Below are 16,308 nucleotides of genomic sequence, written 5' to 3'. Positions count from 1 at the left end.
ACAGTGACTGTTTCATGCTCTTTGCCACATTAGAGTTCTCCTATGCATGCTATTTCATACAATTATTATCAGGTTTTCCAAAACATTTTCAGAACAGTGTCTACATTTCAGTGAGAGAGGTGTGGAGATCTGGTTATTTTTAGTTTTCAAATACATTGTCCTTCAGTTTCTTTACATTCAAGTGTAGTCAAGCCTGAGAAACTAGGAGATAGTAGGGAGTGTTGTAGTGGAGTGCAATACTGTACAGAGCTTGAGTGAGCTTTGATACTGGCAGTTGTGTCTTTTAAGTGCTCTAGAATAATTCACTCTACTTCTCCACCAGTCAAGGATCTACACAGTAGAATTAGTTCCTGACAGGATTTAATACATCTTGACCTTTCTTGTGTCTTTCCTTCTGCTGAAAACCCTGCAAATGGTTGCAACTTGGATTCCCAGACCCTTCCTGCCTTTGTCCACCCATAAAATGGTGGAATTCTGGAAAGGGGAAAGTTCTCCAATAACAGAAGTAGGATGTCAGAGAAAACCACATGGATGTTACTTCTGTGTGGCCATGCTCTTCTGCAAACACTGACACTTCTCTTTGGCTTTGGGTCTAAGGAACTGTGCATAACTTTGTAACTGTGCAGACAGAACTGACAGACTTTCCTGCAATTCTTGAGCTGTTACGAGTTGTAGCAAAGCAGCAACCCAGTGGGATGCTCAGTTGCTGTGGTGTAACGCTGCTGCAGTCTCAGCCCTTACTTTGTAATATGTGTGTGACTGATGAACTTAAATATGCCAGCAGTGAAAGTTACCTGGTAGCATTTGTGTAGGCAGAAGGGGATTGGATCTTTTACAATGAGAGCGAGCTTTACTCGTTGATAAAAAGTGTTAAACTGTTGGGGTTTATGTTTGGTTTTTTCCCCTTCTGTAATGTTTTGACAACGCTCTCAAAAAAAAAAAAAAAAGTGAAAACTGTATATTGTAATGAATTCATAGATCACTACTACTCACAGAAGACCTCATTTGTGAAGCAGTTCTGCAATATTTCTAATTTTGAGATTGTATTGAGACGTTCCTGGATGTGCAATAGATGAATAATTCATTATGATGCATCTTATCATTTTCTACCTCTGTTGTGACATCCTTTCCTCTTCCATGTCAAATAACAAGTAACATACAAATAACAATGGTTCTTCCCCTGTAGCAGTTGAACCTTGACCTCACTGCTAGTGTGGCAGAACTTTCTTTTTGAAAGAGATTTGGGGTTTGGTCATGTCAGAGGATGTGTGGAATATACAACATGCGGAATTTAATCATCCAGCTTTTACTCAGGCAAAGGTTCCATTGATTCTGGTTGAGCTGCCAGCTTTGCCTGTGATTAGACAAGTTCAGAGGCTTTAAAGAACAGGCCGACAGAATGCATAGCCCTCAGGATCATATATAAACATGCATTTTGCAGACTAATTTTGGCACGGTGCCTTCCTTGGTTGGTGGGTGTAAGAGTCGGTCAGAAGATCAGCATTGTCTCAGCATTGTCATCAGGGACGTGGGCAGTGAGGTACCCGACAATGGCCTGTTTGGAGCGCAGCTGCCAATTCCTGGAGTGGAATGTGGTGCAAAGGCTCCTGAATGCACATCTGTGTGGCACAGCGAGTGCTGTGCTGTTCTCCTGAGTACTGAACCGTGTGGTGCAGGCAGTGCAGTGCTGTTCTTCAGTGCCTGAGCCCTGCAGTACAAAGAGTGCTGTGCTATTGTTCGGTACCTGCGCCTAGCCGGAGCTGTTAGAGATGACTGCAGAGCCACTGTCAAAAAAGACGGATCGCATCTGTTGCCATAACATCAATGAAGAAATCATGAACCTTAGATGAACTTTGCTTCATTATAATACCAAATCACACCTCCTGGTCGAAGGCTACCCGCCTCCAGGATTGACTACGCCTCGGACACTCCCCCCTGCACATGCGTGATGGTCTCGCTCGAGAGAGATGCAAACCCATGGAAGAGAAAAAAGTAATCAAGAATTAAGCTTAAAACACAGCTTCAGCCTTTTGTTTAATGTTGCATCTCTTTCTGTGATGATTTGATGCAGAAAGTTGACAGTGTGGAAGCTCCTTCTTAGGAAGCTCTATCCCTCTCAGGATTTTCTTTAGTTCACAGGTACGATGTAGCTCAGCCCCAGTAAGGCACGGGGCTCACTTTGCATCATCAATCAGTGTCTGTGATGGAGGTGAACAACTGGAGCATTGGTTGAAACTATGCACCACAGAGCCAGAAAATGTAAATCCTGCTTTTTATAAAATAGCCTTTATTTTTAAAGTGGCCAGTTAGATACCAAGATTCCTCAAAAAGTTAGCCACTGTCAACTGCTTGCTCTTCAGTGGGCATTATTAATGATCAATCCCTTGGGAAGATCAAACGTATGAATTGACAGCCCAAAGTTAAAGTTACCCGTGGGCTGTGGAGGGGAAATATCTTAAGTCTTTGCCATATTTACTCACAGAGTCAAAGACATCTGGAGCAGATGCTCATGTTTTCAGAGGACTGGCAATAATTCTGCAATCTGCTTCCCCCTTGTGGATTTTGTGATTTTATTTTTTCACAATGTTTTGTTTTGTAGCTCTCTGTCCCAAGCGAAAACATCCCAACACACAGCGTCACAGCTTTCTGCACTGAGCCGTGCTGGTCACAAAAGCAGGTCACTGATTAGATGTATAAGGGGAGGAGACAGAAGGATCAAGAGAAACATAAGTAACCTCAGCAACAGTAGGGCAGTAACAAGAAAAAGGATAACTATGGGAAACCAGAAAAGAAAATAGAAAAGAACACATACAAAAGTTAAGAGCAAACCGAGCAACAGGAACAGCAATAAGAAAGCGAGGATGAACAGGAGAGGGAAGAGAAAAAGCAGGAGCAAGACAGAGTAAGAGATAAGGGAGAGCATAGATCAAACAAGAAACAAGTAGTCCTAAAATACAATCTGAGCTCTAATTTCTATTACACCTGAAGTTCTCTCTTCAGGCTCAAGGTTAAGAGGTAAGTATTCAAATAATTTGTCCAATTGTGTCATGAGAGGAGGGAGAAAAGAAGAGGAGCTGGGGTAGATTTTTCTCAAGTAGGTTCTACTTTTATCTTCTGTATTCAAAAGCAAAGTTACTCTAGCTCTCTGAATTCAGCAAGACAGCACAAAGCACCATCTATTTATTTTTTTTCTCTTTAACTTCAACTTTAAGAATCTCTCCTTCTCCTGCTCTGGGTGATGGAGACATACTAATGATCAGAGACTCGTTAGTGGTTCCTCTGTGCATAACTGCAGGTTTAGGTTTAGCGTCTGCATTCGGCTCTTCCTTTTGTACAGGGGGTACAGATGAGGCTGTGGGCTCCACAGGTTTCTTCTCCTCTTGTTCAAGCTTTGCTTCAGCCTGAGTTTCCTAAAAACAAGAAGTTAAATGTTTTCCAATGCTGCAGAAGAAATTCAGGAAGTAGTTCTGTTCTGTATATGCAGTGGAAAAGCACAGCATGGATACTATGCTTAATGGTATACAACATATAGAAATTTGTATTTAGATGCAAATAGATATAAATTTCATTTAGATCAGTTTCTAAATGAAAAATGCAATTTCAGAATCAGAATGTCAACATAAAACCTAGGAAAAGCTTGTAGATAGTAATAGTATCTGCTTATTAATACAGCAGGATAAAACTGGCACAATTTGGGTCACACTTACATCTTGCCTTCCTTTATGTACTAGTATAGAAAGAAAAAGTATTATGTAAATCTTGACATATTGCCCAGTGCCCCAATTGTTTGGCCAAGCCTGTTTGCTATTAAGTTCACAAATACACATTAAATTGAGCAATGTTTCTGCTCCAATCATAGTGTTGTAGTCATTTGTGTAAGCAAAGTTCTTTATTTAACTTAAAATAAAGAAAAACACAGCTAGTTCAGCTATAAAGACAGAAAAGGATTCTGCCACCTTTGGGTAAGTATGTAGAACTGAGCAGGTTATTATTAACACTACCATTTCTCAGAACAGAGTATAATATGGAAATTATTTTTCATCAACTAAAATAATTTTCTTATAAGGCAATATATTAGAGATTTAATCAGTTTTAGATGTGGGCTACACTTTTGTGTTCAGAATCTGTGACAACCAGAGATCTGACTGAATTGGAAAGTTCACTGTGTGCTTGAGTCAGCTGGATCAGATTATTGTGTTCAGATATTTCTGTATTTACTGTTATTTACATAAAATTAGAAGATCGGATGTCCTTAGGGTCTTTGTAAAGTCTATTTTATCCTTACTTTGAGGATTTTTGTTTGCTTGTTTTTTTCCTTGCTTTTTCTTTGCTTCTGTTTTCCCTGCCCTGCATAGAGTCCAGCTCCAGGAAGATTTCAGCCAAATTTTAGAATTAGTGTTTACAGAGATTAGGTACAGTGATTATATGTCAGCTATTGGGAATTTTTGCTGTCGATTACAGTAAAGCTATGTTTTCATGTGTTGTGTTTTCCCCAAGCCCTTGCAGTTTCTTTCAGCACCTGGAAGAATCTACTCTATTTTCTGTGGCATTACCTGAATGTCTTGTTGTCTCTTCAGCTGCAGCAGCCTAGCAAGGCCTTCTCTTCCTTTTCCTCCAAGCAATGCTTTAAACAATTTTGGAGTTTCCTGTTTCTGCCCAAAGAGACTGGCCAAGCCCCGTGGTTGTTGCACTGGTGGTCCTGGAGCAGGTTTCCCTTTCTCCTTCAGCAGCACCCTGGAGGCAGGAAGGAATGAGAACAGACAGCAGTGATGTGAAACCGAGCAAAGTTGCTGCAAAGCTAAAATGTCACATTCGTGGATGAAAACCTGGACACTTCTCCAGACAGGTTTTTTTTCGGTCCCAGGTCTAGTGGCAAGAGAAAAGCTGGAAAGGGTAAGGGTTTTACCCTAGGGTCTCGTAGAGTGGAGGCATCAAATCTGATGTTGCTTACCTATATGCTGGAGAATAAACAAGTGCAGGCTCAAATTTAAGGTGTGACAGAGCAGGTGAGACTTTTATAAGGAGAAAAGTAGCGTGGAGGGGAATGGATGCCTTGTACCTGAGGTGGCACTTTCTTACCTGGCCTTCTGGATGCAAATTCAGAGAGCGTTTAGTGCTCAGTTGGGAGTCTAGCTGATGCTTGTGGAAGCAATAGGTTACCAGCCTAACTTCCAGCATAGCTCATCTCTCGTAGGTCAAGTTAGACAGTGGTACTTATTTTTGGTCTTCCTCAGTAGCAGAAGACACCCTGAAGATATAAAAATTACTGCCAATCATGTGGCAGACTAGATTTTCACACCCTTCCGTAGCTGTACTGATTTGCAGCCATAACGACAAGAAGTGAGAATGAACAATGAGAGTAAAGATTAAATGACAGTTCCGAGGTAGATGGAACCAGTGAAAAGCAGAGGGTTCCCATGCTTTCCATTTCTATTAGGTTACTGTCAGTTTTCAAGGCAACTTTTCTGTTCTTGCAAAAGCACTGACTTAGGGCTTTTTATGAACAAGGACTACACTTGCAGTCTGAAATACAGTAAATCCCATAATACTATAATTTTCTCCACTGTCTTTGGGAATTTCAGAAGTGAAGATTTTACTTTTTTTAAAGTTTTGTTGTCATAAATTTAAAAAGTACACTTCAGCTTGCATGGGTTTATTATGTAAAGACAGTGACTATCAGGCAGGTGATAATAGAACAAATTTCTTGCTTGAATAAATCCTTTGAGTTTATTTCAAGGAGCCCTTTGAAGGTGTGGGATGGCCAATGCAATTCCACAGAGAACTCTAATGTAGGCCTTCCAGGGCAGAGTGACTGATAACTTGATTCCAAAGCTAAACATAACTGCAGTCTTTATCACAACAGTGCACAAATCTGTTGGTGCCTAATTTTTCTAGAGACATGGCTCTCATAGAGGCCTTAATTCATACATAGAGCATGAGAGTTTTGGAAGAATTAGTGAATGCCCAGACAGGTGAGCAGAGTACATGGCGTCCAGCACAGGTCAGGTAGTGCATATCTTTAAAATTAAACAGGGTATCCTGTAACTAGTCTGATATCTAGAGAGGGCTTTGACCTCAAATGGGAGTGCAGATACAAGGATGATTAAGCTTCTGCAGTTGAGAAGGGCTATCTGGAGGAAGAAGAGTTTAATGGCTTAGCAGGATATGATTAGGGTGGTCAAGAAAGCAGAAGGTGGTGTGGTACAGAGAGACAGGAATAACAAGTAATGATGGCTGTACAGCTGTTTAGAAAGAAGCTGGAGAAAAATCAAGAAGGATAAATGCTAGAGACCATCAGTCAGTGGACTTGTTCCACCTTTCTACCTGTTGATGCTGGTTGTGAATATTGGGCAATCAGCTCATTCTGTGTCTAGGTTCCTTGTTCCTCAGAGACATGATGATTCACAAGATACTGTCATTTGACAACCAGGACTGTTGAAACATGTTGAATGAAACCATCTGCTAGCACTTCCACTAAACAAAATGTCACTATAGTGCTAAGTTTAGTCTTTGGTGGAATTTCAAGTCTGGAAGCAACCTTCCAACCTTTCATAGCAATGCAAGGCAACAGCTGAGAACAATGAGTGCTGAAGTATGCTAATAATGACAAAATGTTTCAAGTATTTTGACCTTTTATAAGGTAGCAAGATACTAATTTAGTCATAATTTTATGACAAAATCTGACAATATTTTGCCCTTTCAAAGCTGGAGAAATGGTGATCCTAGCAAGCTGCAGCCAAAGCAAGATGGAAAGCAGGTTGGGTTTGAAGTCCCATTTCAGAATCCTTTTGAATAAAATGCACACCTCTCTAGTCTGTATTTCCATCTTGTTGGGCCTTACTTTAAACCCATTCCTAACTACTGCTTAATGTTTTGGAAATGCATACAAGTCTGTGGGTGCATTAGAAACATATCGCTGTAGAATTAATTGTTACATCTTTGAAAACCTACTCCTTAACTGACATCTGTCCTGCAGTTTCTTTCTTGATTATGTAAGGAGTCCTGATATGTATCTTTATCTCCTATTTGTTTTGTTACCTGAAATACAAAGGAGAAGGCAACTACATTTAAGACATCATTCTACTTACCACATTTCTACAACCCTTGGAATCCCTTCCAAGACCATGACTTTCACTAGTACAACCAGACAAATCTAATCTCTAAATACAAATATGTTTATATCTGTCACTCCTCTAAGAAAGGAAAGCAAATCTGTCTAGATGTCACAACGGTCCATTGTGCAGCTAAATAATGTGATTTAAAAACTATTAGGACATACTTTGCTTTCTTCATGAGAAGCTTTTCTGAGTCAGGGTAGTGCACCAAGATTTCATTGAGTGTTTTCTTGTCCAGAATGAAAAGGTTGGCAAAACCATGAGCCACCACATTGGCAGTCCTTCGATTTCCTCCACCTGCAGCTAATAGGCTGGAAGGAAAATAAACATCATCAGTCACATCGTTACTTGCCCTAGTGAGGAATCTCTTTGCTGATGATTCTCTATTAAAGTAATCATAAAACTCACTTACATACCCAACTGTTCTATCTGATGTTCTGCAAAGGCCCTTTTGAAATACCATCTTGCCTCAGGAAGGCAAATTGTCACTACTGGCCAGGCATACGTAGATGCTAAGGACTGTGAAAAGTCTAGCTAGATAGAGACATTTCTCCCAAGAGACACCCACTGCAAGGAATGCATTTGTTTTAGTCCTCATGTGAACTTGGCATTATCCTCAATTTTATCGTTGAAAATGATTTACATCAGAAATAGAGCAGCACAAATCTATTATTATTGAAAGTTATTTACAGTTACTACAATGATTGAATGATTCTCCAAGAAGTTTAAGTTTTCCTGAGTGTATAATTTCTGTGGGACTCTGGTTTTCAGTTTTCTCACATACCACATCTCACATTTGAATGTTGGCAAGTTGAATGATATGGATTAGGAAGGTCTTTCAGGCTGACAGTTACAAATGTGTCTGCCAGCAGAAAGAAGGCTATTTTGTAAGGCATTAGACCAGTTTAGCAAGCAGCAGTTGGCTATAGCAAGGATATCCAGATAAAAATTAGATGTTTTACAAAAAAAATTTAAATTGTTCAGCTTGCATTAAGCAAATGAAACAAAGTGACCTCACTTCTCAGCTTTGGTGATAAGCAGGAGAAGTTGCATTTTGCTCTTAGTACTAAAATTGCTTTATGACTATATTCAAGGAGATCTACCCTAAAATTTGTCCCTTAAATATTTCCCAGTGAGTTAATATTTGTAGAGAATATTTAGTAATCTCTAAATTTAAAAGTTATTAATAAAGGGTAGTCTGGACCCCACACAACCTGAATTAATACTTATCTAAAATATTAATCAAGGATATACTGTTTTTAAGATTAAATATATTAATAGAACATATTTATAAATATTAGATTGTACAGATAATATATTTGATTTATGAAGGATAGTATGAGACCTGCAACTGTGTGTACAAGGCTATTTTCACACACACACACACACACACACACACACACACACACAGAGTTTTTCTGCAACCCAAGAGAACAATCAACATATGAACTCGAGCTGAAAATGCAGTATATTGTCTTCTTTTTAAACAATTCTGTACAATTCCTCAGAAAGAATAAAACTATTTGCACAATAAGAAAAGCAACTAAAGAAAATTGCAAACACCTTTTGAGTTCTGATGAATCACTTCTCAACAAGTCATTGAACAATAATTTTCAGGCTTTCCTAACAGAAAGCTCATTTTATTGAGGCAGACTAGGACTAAAGAGATCAGCCTTTTCATTACAGTGATGATGTGAGGTGAATTTTGCAAGTAAGGCAGTCCTTGCTCAAGAAGAATAATCTTTGACTAAGGACAGCTTTATGGACTTGAATCTATTTTGGCTAGTGTGCTGAGAGGGAGTTGATAGACCAAATTTTTTAAAATAACTACATTTGCCTTGCAATGGTTCTTGATAATGTAATATCTACATTAATAGAGAAATTTGCTTTTTTCACCTTACATTTATTTCTCCAGTTGTTAGCCTGAAATGATGTAATATTAGTATGAAATGTTAACTTTTGAATTCTTATGCTAGCAAATTTAATTTCAAGGTATAAAGTTATCAAAGTGATGACTTGGCTTTTTTTTTTTTTTTTTTTTTTTTTTCCTTCATAGCTGATCTCTGTAGGAAGCTGCTGTTCATTGAAATTAGCAAATTGATGCAGGGAATGGCGTGCATAGCAGCAGAACATGCAGGGTTGTGTCAGCTCATCTCGGCACCTATGTGCATGTGGAGAGAACTGGTGAGTCAGGAATAGGAAATAGGTCTGGATCCTGCTTCTGAGCAGGATGTCAAGCGCCAAAGGGCAGAGCTCCCTGAAAAGCAGCAGCTGCCACTTCATGGGAAATCCTGGGCCAAAGTGGAAAATGTAATCTTTCACAAAGCTAAATACTCCATGTAGTTTTAATTTTTTTCATAGTTGCAAAACAGCTGAAAGGTTAAAGCTAAGACCAGACATTTGAGATCTTTCTGTCAAAAATGTGTATATAATTTATATATAATGGTGAAATGTTTTTTTAATTTGTAGTTTATATATAATGGATAAATGTTTTAATTTTTCCAGAATTACCATTTTCTGATAGCAAATACTTCTAGTGAAATATCAGTGAATAGATGAATGAGGACATCTGTCTTAAAGTGTAAATTTCTCTGGGCTAATGAAGTGTTGTGTTATAGCTGAATTTCTCTCTTTCTCAATTATCTGTGCAGACAGGCTCTCATTAAAGCGCCAATCTGTTTGCCTCTGATTCTGAGGTTATTTTGCTTCCCCAAATTGATATTATCTATACAGGAAAGTAATAATGAGAGTAAGATGTTAATTGGAAGACAACTCCTATTACTTAATCTGTTTCTGTAACAATTTTCAAGGGCGAAATTGGCAAAGGACTTGTCTGAACATTAGTCATGCATTTGCCTTCTAATATAATCCAGGGAAATTTTTTAAAATAAACATTTTTTGTTTTCTTCAACTTTTTTGCCCTCAGACTTTTTAAGCATCATTTACATGCATTTACATGAACAGAGTGAGATTAAATAACAAGTGTCTTGTAAATCATGTAGTTAAACCACTTGGAACGAAGCTGACCTATTTCTCTAAACAAATTTTGAATCAGAAATCAGAAGAAAAACAGTCTGGTATCAGGTGATAACCATGCTATGAATACTGAGGGGAAAACTTGGATGTGCTAAATGAAGCAGTATTTCATCCATTAAAGAATATTTTTTTCATTTGCTTTCACTATATGGTATTCAGAAGACCTTGACAAAACTTATATAGAAAGGCACTATACAAACTCATTATTTTCTAACACCTTGTCACAAGGAAGAGGATAAATCTCTACTGCTACTCTTAGTGCTTCATGTCTTTTCTTTCTTCAATTTTAGAGATGTCTGCCAGGTGCTGTGTCTTTTCTCCTCGAGTTTATCCACTGCCTGACATTTATATGCAAATTACATGTGCCTGAACGGGTATGCTGCCACAGTAGGTGAATGATGAATAAAACAAGACTACAGGCATAGCGTTACAACATTGCTGATGGTTTCACTGGTCATATTGGAAATTATGTAAAGAGTAACACATATTGGGAAATGGATCTTTAAAGGCCATTGTGTACTTCTCACATGGAAACAAGTGCTCACCTGTATTAGATCAACAGTTTGAAAATCCCTTTGTTGTTTTAAAACCAATCATTATTGTTTCTCAGTTTAAAAAATAAAGTCCTTGCTCCAAATAAAAAACTAATAAATAATTGAAAACTGTGTGTGTGTTACATATCTGGGCTGCTGTAGCTTTTTCTTTTATATTTTAATTATTCAGCCCTTACTGAAAAACAGTGCATTTTCAGCCTTTCCACATAACTTACAATGCAACATTTTGTTTAAGGCTTTGCTCAGGTATTGTATTGTCACACAGAGAAACACCTTTCAAATAACCTTCTCTCAAAGAGCTGGTATAATTTCACTTCCCCCCTTCAATGAAAAAGGTCTGTATCTATGGGATACATCAGGTGTTTTCCACTTGAGGTCTAAGCAAGTTCTGTATGCACATCACTGGATAAACAGGAATGTTTTCCCTACTACAAAGGGAGACACAAGTAGAAGATAGCTGTAAACCTGGCACAGAGCTGATTACTACTTTTCAAAAGGCAGATTAAAGCTACTAGCAAGAGGATTAACAATAACAGGAAGGCAGCTGGAAGAAATCAAGGATCCAGTTTATCACATGCAGCAGCACATGTATTTTACTTTTCCTGAGGCCAACCTCAGCAGGGGCTGCAGTGCCTAAAATCCAGCACTTGGCTGGCTAATTGGGGAACATGGCACAGAGGAGTTAATGAATTTTGCATAGCAACCACATGAGAATATAAAAAATGTTTGTAGCCACCAGAGAAAAATTTTCTCCTCCAGATAAACTCAGAGCCAAAAATCTAGTCTGTCAGCCTTTTTCTTGTTGTGTATGCTCTTAAACAAATACATTTTCGAGCTTGGATGCCTGATTTTTGGCAACTTAATCCCTACTTTAGCTCCTAAAATGCACTAATTTTATTTGCTATTTTAGATTTTTTAACTCTTTTGTTAATAATAATTTTGAAATTAATAATAATTTTTACTATCTGCTGTGTAAGGGCAGCTAGTCTTACTATAGAGGCAATAAAATGCCCTGCTGTATTGCAGACCTTGGAACAGGAAGATGTGTGAAATCTTTTAAATGCTGAAGGAGAAATTTGTATGTATATTCCTGTGTACATTGGCCAAAACACTGGTCTCAGATCTTGCCAGATTAGTCTCTGATGCTTCACATATAGATTTTTCTTCACTTACCTGCATCTCCTTGTGCAGTGTCCTCTTGGTTGATCCTACCCACTTTCTAGCCCTCATGGCAGCTGTCATGCTTACCACAGAGAAGTTAAACAACCATTGATTATTTGACCAGTTCTAAAGAAAGTGTTAAAAATAGCGATGTACCTACCTGATCTCCCCAAATACAGCTCCTGCTCTTAGTGTAACCAGGACTCTTGTACCATCAGGGCCCCCAAGGACTTGAACTTCACCTTGTTTGATGATGTACATCTCTCTGCCAATCTCTCCCTGAGCACACAAACACATAAAGATCCCATGTGTTAGCAGGGCAGTGGTTTTTTGTTAGAATAATCTGACAGACTCTTCCTTAAATCTCTTTCCACTCTCTCATAAACAGTTTTATCAGCATTACAGGGAAATAAATGTTTGCAGTACTTTTCCTAGCACTGAGCACAAAGCAAGATTTGTGCTTTGATCATTCTAATTGTGATGTGGGGCAATATTTGAACAGGAGTAAGACCATCTAGGCCAACTTGGAAAAAGAAGACTAGATAATGAGGATTGTAGCAGTCATTTCCATCAACTATTCCAGTGGGAACAAAAGTCCTGCAGCAGTAGTGCAGAGAAGTAGTGCAAAGAAGCCTATGCTTCGTGGTCTAAAAAGCTTCAGTTTTTACACTATTACTATCACTTACCTATCTTAAAAGAAAAATAAAAATAAACAGTAATTCCAAACTTTGTCAACTTTTATGTAATCATTGAATGGTTTAAGAGATTATCGGTTTATTTAATATCCTCCACATGATCTAATATGATTCAAAGGTGTGACATCAGTATATACAATAAAAAGCATAAAAACTGGAGTAATATAATGTACATCACAACCATGATCATAACAGTCCTCACAACCTCTCAGTAAGGCAGGCAAATAACGATTTTTCCACTCGTGCAGCTGGAGTAACGGAGGCAGAGCAGCAACTTCATTTTAAAAGTGAAAAGGCAACAGAAACAAAGCCAGGACTGAAAACATAGGGCTTGCACTTCCTACCCCTTCACTTGCTCCTGCAAACCTGCATGCAGAGTCTTGGTAAAATACGATGAGGCCAACATATATCTAAGGAGGAGGTGGTTCCAACAGAGCTTTATTCCCTACTATGTGTTAAAGCATTAATAGGGTTACTATGGTTGTTGGCCACATAGTAGATCTATACAAGCCTTTTAGCTCTGAATCAAGCTGGAATAAATTGATACTTCAATATCTCATAATCCATTCTTGTTGAGAAAGTTTGGCACCTGACTACAGGATCAAGACCTTGAATCTGTTACTGTCATTTATTATGTCTATTGTGGCAGAGTCCCAGCTGCAGTCTAAGATCCTTTCATGGTGTGCCTTGTACAAACAAACACTCCAGACTACTCTTCCACCCTTCCTAGCCAACAGTAATTCTCGGATTGATCTTTGAAGGGACACACCTGATCCTTCGGAGCATTCACAAATGTTTAACTTCCTACACGGTGGAGTCAGTGGGACTAACTCAGCTTTCAGGAAGAGGATCATATGCTTAACTCTTGGAGGGAGCAGGACATTAGTGAACATGCTGGACCAGAACTGCTAAAGACAAGTTAAGGGGTTCTGATGGTCGCTCTGGGTGTGGCATGAACTGTGGGTCTTGCCAGAACAGTAACAGTACTGATACTTCATCCTCTGCTATGCTTTAATTATATCCTATACTGTCCATGAGTACACTTACATGCCTTCTGAAAAGAGATTTGAGCTTACTCGGTCAGAAGCTGAACCATCCACCTTGTTATTGTAGGGCCATGTTTGAGCCAAAATGCTAAGAGAAAATAGATGCTTTGCTAAGGGACAGTGTAACAGCATTCAGCTGGAAGTCTGGAGATGGCTGAGGGCTGTGAGTGAAGGTAGAGCAAGATCAGATCCTGCTGTAAGGAGCAGCATGGAATGTAGTGTATTTTCTACATTCTTGGATAATTCCACTTAAGAGTTTCTGAGTACACAAATGAAGCACATGCAAAGCATCAGAGATTGAGATCTGTAGTCTAAGTTTGTATGTATAGATGTATAAAAAAATTAAGCTCTGTATCATTAGATAAGCCATATTTACATTAAATACTTTCCCATATTACGATAATTTTATGTTTGATGATGTAAGTAATAAAATCCATATTGTCTTGTTCCAGGTTGAAATTTGAGAGCACATTTGTTATTATTACACAGATTACCATAATTACTTTTATGCTATTTAATTCACACAGGATTAATTTTATTTAAATGACACTGTTGACCGATATCTGAACTCTTTTCCTAAAATACATACTGTAACTATTATTTGAAAGAGATAACAATGCTCACCTTTTTGCAGACAAAGTCACCCGGTAAATACACAATGGATTTCAGCCTTAACAGCATGTCATATATCATCTGGGTATCGCACCCCTGTTAAAATAGTTAGAATTGATTTCTCTATTAATTCAGTAGCACAAGTGACTATCAGTGCTTACACTGGGCAGCAAAACTCAACAATACATGAATTATCCAGGGTTTCATAAGTGGAATGCAAACTCAAAACATTGAATCAGCTTTTAGAGCAGAGAAAAGACTGAAACGATTGTCATTTTAAATACTTATAGAGTGCTCTTTGGGTTGAACATCTCTTCTACAAAGTAAGACTCTGTACATCAAAATTGCTATGGAAGCTCAGTCAGAGCTTTATGGTCTTTTATGTGAATTTTTTTCACTTATCCAGGGAAAAAAACCCAGATCATGTCAAATGTTGTTATGAATCTATGAATTCCACATCTTCAGCAAATGTGGCAGAAACTGCGCAAGCTGTGTAACGTTTATACATAGATATCATGTAATTTCTTGCAATTACCCTAACAAACAAATTAGTGTTAAGGTCGCTGTATGTCAACATTGCTTCTAAAAATGCCGTGTCTCTTTATTTTGGTGTCAGAAATCCAGTCTTAAGTACTACATTTAAATTGTATCTATGGAAAGCTATCATGATAATAAAGAGAAGGCTACTTTGCACAAAAGTTACTAAAAAGTAGCATTCACTACATCAAAGTTATGTTGCCAGAAGACATAGCATTTGTGATCTCTCAGGCAGACTTAGGCGGTATACAGCAAGGTGGGCTGTATTAAAAATTACATTCCATGTCTGATTCTTGAGATTAGTTATACTCCGAAATCACTTACAATATGACCATGACATCAGCTTTAGTATGTTGATATAACAGGACTATGTTTTAATCTCATTTGGTTTTTTTTATATCTCTGCTTTGACACAAAAAATTCAAAGGCAGGCTCTTGACTTTGTCCTGACATGTCTCCATTAACAGATATTTCTTTGAGCTATTTTGCCTTGCATATTAACAAACAAGTTCTTAAGTGTTGCAAGATACACAAAACAAGGTTTCCGTTTCAGGAATACCACACATTTCTGCATTCTCCTGTAAAACTACTTGCTTTGAATAAGTCAACTTTATTGACAATGGCAAAGTTCACATCAATTGCAAGGGCTAATTGCATTTTTGTTGGCATCTGCTCCAGTAATTCTGATTCATCTGTAAAAGAAAAAAAGAAAATCAAACTCTCTTAGTTAGAAAATATAAAGAATGAAAGAATGTCCATAAAAATGGACATTGTACAGAAAAATACATAACTTAATGGAGCTATTCTAGCATTTATGATTTCAAATGAGAAAACTGCTAATATGCTTTTACTAAGATATTGTCTTTTAAGTTATATATCTTGTCTGGAGTTATAGCCACAATATTGTATAAATAATAGAATCTGTGAAGTAGTAAGCCTCATATTGCTTTGGAGTTTTTTCTTTTCTAAAGTACATTGAATACCCTCCTTTCACTTCTCGCATGCAATTCAGAAAAGAAATGTGAATTTCACCCTATATGTGTATCTGTACAGCCACTCTCACGTGGAGCTGCTACGTAACTGGAATTGGAAAGCCTTACCCAGCATTCCCTGAGAGTCCCATGTGTATTCATACCAGGTTCGAACACGATTTTGGACCACTTTTGGAATAGAGTAAGTGTTCATATAGGAGACAGTGTTGTCCATACAGGAACGGTAGTAGTTCTGTCCTGCTGTTGCTGCTCCAATAACATCTCTCATCTGCAAACATCAGTTGTTGTTACTACACGTTTCAGTAAAAATAGTCTTGATTTGAATATCTTGTCAACAACATATAAAAAGAATAAAACACTTGTTTGCAAAATCACTGATTAATTATACATTCATCTGCATGCTTTGAATAGGTGCTTCATCCATTTTTTCAGAAGCAGTACAGATTTAATCTAATTGTGTTGGAAAGTGTATATGATTTTAAAGGGATCATTTGTGGGTTTTAGCTTATTCTTCTGTTTCATATTTCTGGGCATGGATGAAAAATATAGATAATGCTTTT

The 16,308-nt window shown here is 37.9% G+C and overlaps 1 protein-coding gene across 1 annotated transcript in view; it reads right to left on the bottom strand.

The window, feature by feature from the left end:
- Positions 1 to 2,000: 2,000 nt before the first annotated feature.
- The window catches only part of CNGB3 (cyclic nucleotide gated channel subunit beta 3), a 76,697-nt gene continuing 62,389 nt past the window's right edge, over positions 2,001 to 16,308 (bottom strand). Inside the window, exons 12-18 of the mRNA XM_074820275.1 lie at positions 15,857 to 16,016; positions 15,351 to 15,448; positions 14,232 to 14,315; positions 12,027 to 12,145; positions 7,280 to 7,426; positions 4,554 to 4,734; positions 2,001 to 3,410 (exon numbers count right to left, since the gene is read on the bottom strand). Of these exons, the coding sequence (XP_074676376.1) occupies positions 3,177 to 3,410; positions 4,554 to 4,734; positions 7,280 to 7,426; positions 12,027 to 12,145; positions 14,232 to 14,315; positions 15,351 to 15,448; positions 15,857 to 16,016 (1,023 nt within the window). The 3' untranslated portion in view covers positions 2,001 to 3,176. The remainder of the gene's footprint in view (positions 3,411 to 4,553; positions 4,735 to 7,279; positions 7,427 to 12,026; positions 12,146 to 14,231; positions 14,316 to 15,350; positions 15,449 to 15,856; positions 16,017 to 16,308) is intronic.

The sequence above is a fragment of the Strix aluco genome, chromosome 1, assembly GCF_031877795.1.
Source record: "Strix aluco isolate bStrAlu1 chromosome 1, bStrAlu1.hap1, whole genome shotgun sequence".
Classification (NCBI taxonomy): Eukaryota; Metazoa; Chordata; class Aves; order Strigiformes; family Strigidae; genus Strix; species Strix aluco.
The sequence above is the reverse complement of the archived record's forward strand: the minus strand, read 5'-3'. Positions and strand labels throughout refer to the sequence as shown.